Source organism: Notechis scutatus, chromosome 3 (assembly GCF_049901735.1).
Source record: "Notechis scutatus isolate UNSWTSFEM ecotype Mainland chromosome 3, rNotScu1.2, whole genome shotgun sequence".
Lineage (NCBI taxonomy): Eukaryota > Metazoa > Chordata > Lepidosauria > Squamata > Elapidae > Notechis > Notechis scutatus.
Genome location: NC_142011.1, coordinates 149267505 through 149277463, shown reverse-complemented (window position 1 = coordinate 149277463; position 9959 = coordinate 149267505). Strand labels below are relative to the sequence as shown.

Genomic DNA, 9959 nt, shown 5'->3' with positions numbered 1-9959 from the left:
ATTTTCCCTAATCCCCTGGTTAGCATCGCTGCAACAGCTAATGCATTGGATCCTCTCTCTGCTCTTATGAAGCATCGCAAAGGAAAGCCACCAAATGTATCTGTTTTTGAGCCTAAGACAAGTTCTGAGGACCCTTTTTTTAAACATAAATGTAGATTTTGTGCCAAGGTTTTTGGGAGTGATAGCGCTCTGCAGATTCACCTGCGTTCACACACAGGAGAAAGACCTTTTAAGTGTAACATTTGTGGCAATCGGTTTTCTACTAAAGGTAATTTGAAAGTTCATTTTCAGAGACATAAAGAAAAGTATCCACACATTCAGATGAATCCATATCCGGTTCCAGAGTACCTCGACAATGTTCCCACTTGTTCCGGAATTCCGTACGGGATGTCATTGCCACCGGAAAAACCAGCTACCACATGGCTGGATAGCAAGCCCGTTTTATCAACTGTCCCGACTTCAATTAGTCTGCAACTTCCCCCTACAATATCAGGGGTAAATAGTTACGGGGATTCCCCAAGCATTACTCCCATGAACAGATCACCTCAGAGAACATCTCCAGTGTCTAGTGAATGCACTTCTTTATCCCCAAGCCTAAACAATTCTGAGTCAGGCATTCCTTTGTCTGCAGAATCCCCACAACCGATTCATGGTAGTTCAACCATGACTAAAACTGAACCTGTCAATATTCCAGTAACAAATGCAAGGTTGGGAGATATTTCTATAAGTGGTCAGGTTTCTGTAGTACCCACCTCTACAGCTTCTAGTGCTGTTACTGAAAGCAGTATTTCTACAAGCCTCCCAAACACTGTGCTTCCAGCATTGTCTGACCAGTTCAAGGCTAAATTTCCATTTGGTGGTCTATTGGACTCTATGCAAACATCAGAAACCTCAAAACTGCAACAGCTAGTAGAAAACATTGATAAGAAGATGACAGATCCAAATCAGTGTGTCATTTGTCACCGTGTGCTCAGTTGTCAGAGTGCTCTCAAGATGCATTATAGAACTCATACAGGAGAAAGACCATTTAAATGCAAAATTTGTGGACGTGCATTTACTACAAAAGGCAATCTAAAAACACATTTTGGAGTTCATCGAGCGAAGCCACCACTTAGAGTACAGCATTCATGTCCCATTTGTCAGAAGAAATTTACAAATGCTGTTGTTCTTCAGCAGCATATTCGTATGCATATGGGTGGGCAAATTCCAAACACACCATTACCAGATGGCTTCCAAGATGCTATGGACTCAGAGCTTTCTTTTGATGAAAAGAATGCAGAGACACTGAGCAACTATGATGATGATATTGATGAAAATTCCATGGAGGAGGACATTGAATTAAAAGATAATATAAGAGACCCCTCCAAGCCCCTTCTACCTTATTCTGGATCGTGTCCATCTTCTCCCCCATCTGTAATTTCTAGCATTGCTGCTCTTGAGAATCAAATGAAAATGATTGATTCTGTCATGAACTGCCAACAGTTGACCAATTTAAAATCTTTAGAAAATGGGTCAGGGGAAAGTGACCACTTAAGCAATGATTCTTCATCAGCTGTTGGAGATCTGGAAAGTCAGAGCGCAGGGAGTCCTGCCATGTCAGAATCATCTTCATCCATGCAAGCTCTCTCTCCTGAAAATAGCAACTGTGGAAGTTTTAGATCTAAGTCACCAGGTGTCAGTAACCACGAGGAACCACAAGGAATACAATTAAAGACAGAAAAATCTGACAGTCCCCCACCACCCCCTACTATTGAAAATGGAGGCGCGCTGGATCTGACAGCCACCAACCCCGGGAGGCCAATCATCAAAGAAGAAGGTCCTTTTAGCCTGCTGTTCCTGAACAGAGAACGCGGTAAGTTTAAAAGTACCATTTGTAATGTCTGTGGCAAGCCTTTTGCTTGTAAGAGTGCATTGGAAATTCACTACCGCAGCCATACTAAAGAACGTCCATTTGTATGTACAGTCTGCAATCGTGGGTGTTCCACTATGGGTAATTTAAAACAGCACTTACTGACACACAAATTAAAAGAGCTGCCTTCTCAGTTATTTGAACCCAACTTTACTCTAGGTCCCATCCAAAGTACTCCTAGCCTGGTCACCAGCACTGCGCCTACTATGATCAAAATGGAAGTGAATGGTCACAGCAAGCCGATCTCATTGGGCGAGGTTCCATCGCTTCCAGCTGGAATCCAGGTTCCTGCTGTACCACAGACAGTGATGAGTCCTAGCATCACCCCTATGCTGGCACCCCCACCACGTCGAACTCCAAAACAACACAACTGTCAGTCATGTGGGAAGACCTTCTCCTCAGCAAGTGCACTACAGATACATGAACGCACCCATACTGGTGAAAAGCCATTTGGATGCACTATCTGTGGTAGAGCTTTTACCACAAAAGGGAATCTTAAGGTAAGAAGGTAAACTTCATATTAAAAGAGATCCTGTAAAAATACATAAAGGGCTCACATTGAACCTGATTGTTCAGCAGATGCTGGATCCTCCTCTTCATCTTCCTTGAGACCAAATCGTAGCAGGAGAAATGGATTGAATTTGGATGTTAGGCTAAAGTATTGTTTTGAATATAGATGATTTTTGGCAAGCTATAGGGTTTCACTTGCTTTTCCCTACCCTCCTTGTTAGTGACTAGAGCTTAATATTTAGATTAATACTAAACTACAGTTTAGTATTAAATGGTATGTAATCTTATTTGTGAATAATGGGAACAGGCCAGTTTCATTAAGTTAATCTGAAGATCAATCCAGGTTGATTGTCAGGTTCAAATGACAATTCATGGGGAAGCTAATCAACGAGGGATGTGAACTCTTCTAAAACTCTTGAACCCACATTGGGAGGTGGAGGGAGAGAAGAGATTTGCAAGATTGTGGTTCATTCTCATTCATCATCAAGCTAAAGTATGATTTGGCCTCGTATCCAAACCCCACCATTCTAAATCAATGTAAAATCAAATATTCCGTATATATCATCACACATCAAAAAATAAAATCTTACTTATTCATTTATCATATTTACACAGCTGCCCATGTCAAAACCAAGTGAATTCTCTTTTCATGGACAAGGTATTCTATTTTTACAGAGCGTTTCTTCCTCCTTTTTTTAATAGTGGTTTTTGAACTCTTGGGATTATTAATATTCAAAAATAGTTAAAATTAAGAATCCTAAAAAAGATTCAATTCATGAAATAATTTTAAGTCCACATTTATGAACCAATTTTCATCCCATTTTCCTGCAAAAGTTTCAGATTGCAGCTTCTTTCACCATTGTGTCTTAGAGAAGCAGGACTTTCCGTAGTATTTTCCAGATACTAAGGTTACATAGTGGGATGCAGTTCTTCAAAATTGGCAAATGCTCTGTGAGAAGGCCTTCTTGGTATTTATAGTGGCATTTTCCCCCCCCCCTATTTTTTAAGGGTTTTTTATACTAAAGAAATGTGAAAAGTAGACCATTGCATTTTATATTTCCACATAATCCAGGTAATTATAAGATTATAGGCAAGTCAAGGAAAAGTCCTGTAACTGATGTTAGCCCAACTCTAATATATAGCTATATAAAATCTGTTTATAAGTAGTGCAAAATAAATGAGTTGTAACAAATATATTTGAATGTTTCTTAAGATATTTAGTCCTTGGCAATTTTAGATGAATCAAACCTAATAGTTTGGGTAGAAAAGGTCTATTAATGTAAACAGAATATATTTAGTCTTGTTAGACCAGTCTTCAGTACCTCTAGAAGATACTCTGAAGGTCCTTGAACATCTGGAACTATTTTTAGGAGAAAATGAAAACTTGCATGCGAGCTGAATCAGAAAATTCCTTTTGCTTGACAGTTTGCATTCAGACTATTACAAATAGAAAAAAAAAATATTTATTTGGAGAACAAGCAAAAAGAGATAATTTTTGCTTTATCCTTTTTATTTTATAATTTGCCATGGGTCTAGTGTCATTGGGCAGGGGCATCTGTGCGTAGTTGCTTTGTTGGAAACTTCATATAACAGAAGTTATTGCTCCCAAGTAAATGAGTATACCGGTAATTGAGCTGCAAAAATTCACATATATTAATTCTTAAAAAGTTAACAAGATTTACAGGTTTAGGACATTAAAAGCTCCCTGAAATACGTAACTTCCATAAGCCTGATAATCTTGAACAATAGTAATTTGTGCATGAGAAAGTTAATGTTTAGCATTACTTGACATTTTAAATTGTGAAATTAGAATGTCTTCTATTGCCAGTTTAAAATGTGTGCCTGCATCTTTGTAAATTGTGCAAATCTTCTTGCTCATTTGCCCATTTTTTTCCCTGTCTGTTCTTCTTAAGGTTCACATGGGAACTCATATGTGGAATAATGCTCCTGCACGGCGTGGGCGTCGACTGTCCGTGGAAAATCCCATGGCTTTGTTAGGTGGGGATGCTTTGAAGTTTTCAGAAATGTTCCAGAAGGATTTAGCAGCTCGGGCAATGAATGTTGACCCAAATTTTTGGAACCAGTATGCTGCAGCTATTACTAATGGACTTGCTATGAAGAACAATGAAATTTCTGTCATACAGAACGGAGGCATTCCCCAGCTCCCAGTAAGTTTAGGCGGAAGTGCCATTCCGTCTTTAAGTAACGTTTCCAGTGGAATGGACAAAGCTCGTACTGCTAGTAGCCCTCCCATCATTGGCTTGGACAAAACGAGTTCTGAAACGGGAGCCAACCGTCCATTCACAAGGTTTATTGAGGATAATAAAGAGATTGGCATAAATTAAAAGCATTCAGTACAAATAACTGTTGGACCACTGCTCAGATACATTTGTTCTTTCATGTACAGTTTGGAGAATTAAACTTTAGTTTTGTGGCCTAATTGCCTAGATAACTCTTATGATTTATCAATAGCAGAAATACAATAACTTTGTGTCTGCTGAAAAGTTGTCTCGCAAGATTGCATGGTACTACTTCAACAGTGACCTGACCATTAGTGAGAACTTATGAACCTTTTTTTTTTAATTTAAGCAAATGATAAATCATTGGATAATTCCATTAGGGACTGAAGGAGGCCAAAATGTTTCAAATTTTGTTTCAGAAAAAGCAAAGATGCCACCAGTTGAGTAAAAGGGGTTTCACAATGGCATTTCAGTCCAGTTCTATCTTTGCTGATTTTCTTCTTCTCAACTAAAAACTTGAACTGTTCTTAGAATTCCTCTAACATTCAATAAGTGATTTAGTACCCTAATGCTGTCTAAAATTACAGTATTCTTGTCTGTAGTATTTATAATGTAAAGATAATGCGGGTAACAGACAATATACTAGCCCCATTCTTAAATGAAGCTTTTGTATGGCAAAATACACCTGGCTATGTGACTTTTTTTTAAAGCAAGTTTTGTTTTACTATAAATAAGTGGTTTATTTTGATGCAGGCAAAATTGTGAAGTTTTATTGGGAAAGATAGCATGCTTTCAATGTGCAAGTACCTGTCAGTAACAAACCATTTTAATTTAAATCTTTGTAGCTGCTATGTGGACAGTTGTTCTATTAAATGGAAAAAGTGTAGTGTGAACTTCAGTTCATAGTTGGAAAAACAAGTTACAGACAAACCTTATTACAGTAGATTATTCACAACAGTATAAGCAGTTGTGAATAAAACACTTCATGTTATCAAAGGCTGTACAATAAAAGGCAGTGTTTGTATAATGTGGTTGCAAACTCTTAATTTATACTATTGCACTTTTAGTATTTTATATTTAGGGAGGTTTGTCTATAATTTGAATCTGAACAAAGATGTAAACTATTTTATAAATAGTACTTTGGCTTGAGGAAAAATGGGAGAAGGGTTTGTTGTGTTTGTCTTTAAGGTCAAACAGTATGAAAGATCTGTGCTCCTTTTAATAATAATAAAAAAATCTGCTAAGAACTGTCAGATTCTTGGATATAATGGGGCCTGCCATTTCTTAGACCAAAATGATTCATTTAACTTTTTTGTAAGCCCACCCTCCAACAGACCTTTGATATGTTAATCTTAGGGCTGTGATATCAGTGCAAGTCTAAGAGAGGCTAAAGAAAACATTGTGTAGGCTTAATTTTGCTGTAATCGGTTCTGTCTCTTTCACTCCCACCCACAAACTCGATGCTGACTGCTTAATAGCACTGGTATGTAAAGCAAAACAGAAAACAAAAATTCTAAAAACTTGTACGTAAATTCCCAATCTCTGTTTTATTTAATATTCTAAGATTTACTACAAAGCACAATGTACTCTGAATACGCTAATATAATTTTCATGTGTTTAAAGCATTGTTTAAAATTGTGACTAAAGGGAATGTTTCCACTCTGAAACTAGAGTGTTGGTGAGGCTGGGGCATAATCAAAACTTGAACAGTAAATGTTTTGTGTACTACCTCATTTTTGTGCATTACAAGCATGGTGGAATCTTGACAGTAGAATCCTCCTTTCAACAAAATTGTTCAAGGGACATTATGGGTAGCTGGGAAACAGCACACAATGTTTATGCCCCTGAAGAAAGAATCAGACAGTGAGGTCTTCTCAGTTGTGACTGGAAAAAAAATAGGACAATCTCTTTCTTGTGCAACCACAACAAAACATTACTATAAGAGGATGGACTGTTTCTGCCATCATATCACTGAATGGAAAGTTTAAAAGACTTACTAGTGGTTTGTTACTATTTTGAAATGAACAATGAATTATTACAGCTCTGTTTTCTACGGCAATGATAGATAAAATATAAATATGGACATGTACATATTATTAAATATGTATGTGGGGTGTGTGTGTGTGAATGTGCGTAGACATACCACACACCAATACACATCTGTATATTAAAAACACATTCTATCAATGATTGAGCAACATTTGTGTTTGGAGTGTTTCAAAATTGGAAAACAAAGAAGACTGAGGTGGCTTAGTGTTGCTGTTTTTTTTTTTCAGCAAATGAATGTTTTTATTTATCTGTGTCCATTTCTGGTGTGCTTTATTTTTTAGTGTTTGGTACCATGTAGTGTTATTTCTTCTCCCTAAAGGATGTGCATATTTTAAAAAAAGAGATGTAAAGTGTTGTAAATAAGATGGCTGATGAAGGTACAGTAAGACTGACCCCACTTTGTATTCAGGGTTAGGTCCTTCCTCTCTGCATGGTGAAGAGAGACACTTATTTTTATACTGTGATACCATGTAGGGCTAGGAGCCTCCCTGAACCAGCTGGGAATTGTTACCTAGATCCAATATTTTTTATGATTAAATCTGTTGGCTCGACACATCTACTGATTGAAATGGATGTCTTAGTCTAGGTTACTATTTTTGTCACATGAAATTGAATAAAATGCAGGATGTAATATTATTTATGAATTGTGTTCCATGCTTATTCACTAATAGGCTGAGGTACAGGAGTGAGGCTGTTCACACAGCTCTGCAGATAAAAGGCTCAACACCTTGTATTCATGTTTAGCAACAATTTTCACATACGCCCAGTATTGAGAAGTTACTTCTTCAGTAAAAAAAAAAAATAATAATCTACAAATTTACATATCAGCAATGGGGGGAAAAAGCTGTATCAAAAATGACAATGCTTTAAAACAGTTATTTGTAGCTACTTAGCTTGGAAGCAATCATTCTTATTAAGTTCAATTTATGCAAACTGCAGTGCATACTTTGAATGGCTCTGGACTAGTAATTTCATGATGCACCATTGAACTATTTTTGTGTAGTTTTTATGTCCCTTCAGAGATGAAGGAAAAATGACAAGAAAACTTGAAGGGTGTCGTGTAGAATCTTGAATATATTCCAGTAGGTAATTGAAATACAGCTTTATTATAAATAGAGATATACTCTCTAGCAAGTAAATTGGCTATGGATCTGGTTGGATGCAAAGAAGTATTACTAAATAGATTAGTCATAGTAAATTTTCTTGAACTAACAGTAATTAAGCAGCTGTAGTTTCATAGGCATCTGTTTGAAGCTATGATGTCAAAATGGCTTATGCTTTGGGAAATGACAATGTTACTGTAGTAACTGCATTGTGACATCTGATGCAGGAACAAAAGTTACGTTACTTACTGGTAATGTTGGAAACATTTCCTTTTCTCCCACAGAAACCCATGTGTAGCGCACATAATCTGACAAAGTATATTTTGTATCCAGAAAGCTTACCTTATAAGAAATATATCTGTCATAGAAATGGCTTTATATTTATGACACAAAAGTGTATGATCTGGGTGCACTGTTAAATAACACTCTTCAGAACTTTCAAGATGGAAATGAATCCTTGGTGGGAATGTTATTGGCTAATAAAAATTAGAATATAACACAGCCTGCAGATGTTAATATTTTTAGACTAAATTGTTCTGAAACGTGGGATTTCTCTCCGCCTCATATTAAAATAGTCATTTTGTAGAAAATGGAAAAATAGAAGTAACATTTAAAATGAATCTACTTGTTCACCACACATCTCTATTCTACTCTTTTTATTACTCATATAATCTATATTAAATAACATTTTGGAAAATTCAACACCAACCATATTTCAGGCTTTATTTCCTGATGTTGAAACACTTCAGAATTTCCAGTCACTTTGATATTTGGCTGACCTGGAGAAGCTGAAATGTTTATTGTTGAACATCTGTGAGAATACTGCTATTGTAACCATCAAATTCCATATTTAAGTAGAAAAATGATAAATTAATAAGTCATTGGGATATTTCATCTCACTTAGTTCCTAAAATCATTCTAGGTAACTTGCTCCAGTGTACCTGCCAAAGATATATATAATGTCTGTGGCATACTATCTATAGAATAAGGCTTTCCCACTTTTCATACTCTACAAGGATGTTTAAATAAAATTTCTATTAATATGTGACTCAACATGAAATAAAGTTATTTGAAAAAAAATTAAAAACCATTTTCATATATTCTGTTTTTTTCTTCAAATTATATGGAAAATAAAAAGTAAACTTTTAAAAATCATGATAGGAAGACAATGATTTAACAATGTGGAAAAAAGCAACTCTTGTCACAGAAAATAAAATAATATTAATGAATAATAGACATGAATGGTCAATTTAGATAAACATAGATTAAAAGGAAATTACATCAAGCCATTTTACTCGATTTTCTGCACTAAGGCAAAAATACAAATTCTCCATAACTTGTCAGGTTAAATCCAGATGGACAAAGCTTTTTGAGGTGAAATATTTTTCTTTGTTGGTAAAATAGGTTTATCTCATCAGCTTCATGTCTTCTTCCTACAAATGAATGTGAAGTCAAAGATGCAATCCTAATCCAATTTATGTGGAAATTGCTATGCAATCTTATAACAATTCTCTCAGAAGCAAGTTTCACTGACTTGAGTGGAATTTACATGGTAAGCATGTATAGGACCGAATTACATATCCCATTTATATTTGTGGCAGTGACACATCTTTGTTAGAATTCTTAGCTATTATTCTCTACTTTTATATACTCTGCTTATTATATGCAATCAGTTGTAACAGCTTGTGCCTAACTAAGAAAGTGATCCTTAATTTTACTATGTATTTGTACTTATTTATCAGTTCACTATTTTTGTTTTCATTTCTCAAACCCACACAAGTTTGAGATCTTTTCAAAAATATAAAGTTTATTAAAATTATTTAGATGATGGGTTATTACTAATTATTGTTTTATTGTAAACTGGATTTCAATGGTTCATACAAATTCATTTATCATTTCAAGGAATCATGACCCTGCAAAGTTTGAGACACCCCCCCATAATTAGCTTTTAATAGCTAGACAAAGTATTAAGAAATGTCTGATATAACTCTGAGCTCATATTCTATTTCATATGAGGGAATTCCCAAAATTACTATGATCCAGCATTATTAATGTTTTCAATAACATAGAGATCCTATTCGTTCTCAAGAACAAGTAAAAAAGTCATGAAAATGTTCCTGCTCAATGCAGGAAGAAAAATGATGCTGA

At 35.7% G+C, this 9959-nt stretch overlaps 1 protein-coding gene across 1 annotated transcript in view; it reads left to right on the top strand.

Moving 5' to 3' along the window:
• SALL3 (spalt like transcription factor 3) overlaps positions 1 to 7344 on the top strand; it is a 21957-nt gene extending 14613 nt beyond the window's left edge. The window contains exons 2-4 of the mRNA XM_087961447.1: positions 1 to 1852; positions 2069 to 2409; positions 4333 to 7344. The exon at positions 1 to 1852 is cut by the window's left edge and continues 1088 nt beyond it. Of these exons, the coding sequence (XP_087817573.1) occupies positions 1 to 1852; positions 2069 to 2409; positions 4333 to 4764 (2625 nt within the window). The 3' untranslated portion in view covers positions 4765 to 7344. The remainder of the gene's footprint in view (positions 1853 to 2068; positions 2410 to 4332) is intronic.
• Positions 7345 to 9959: the final 2615 nt, after the last annotated feature.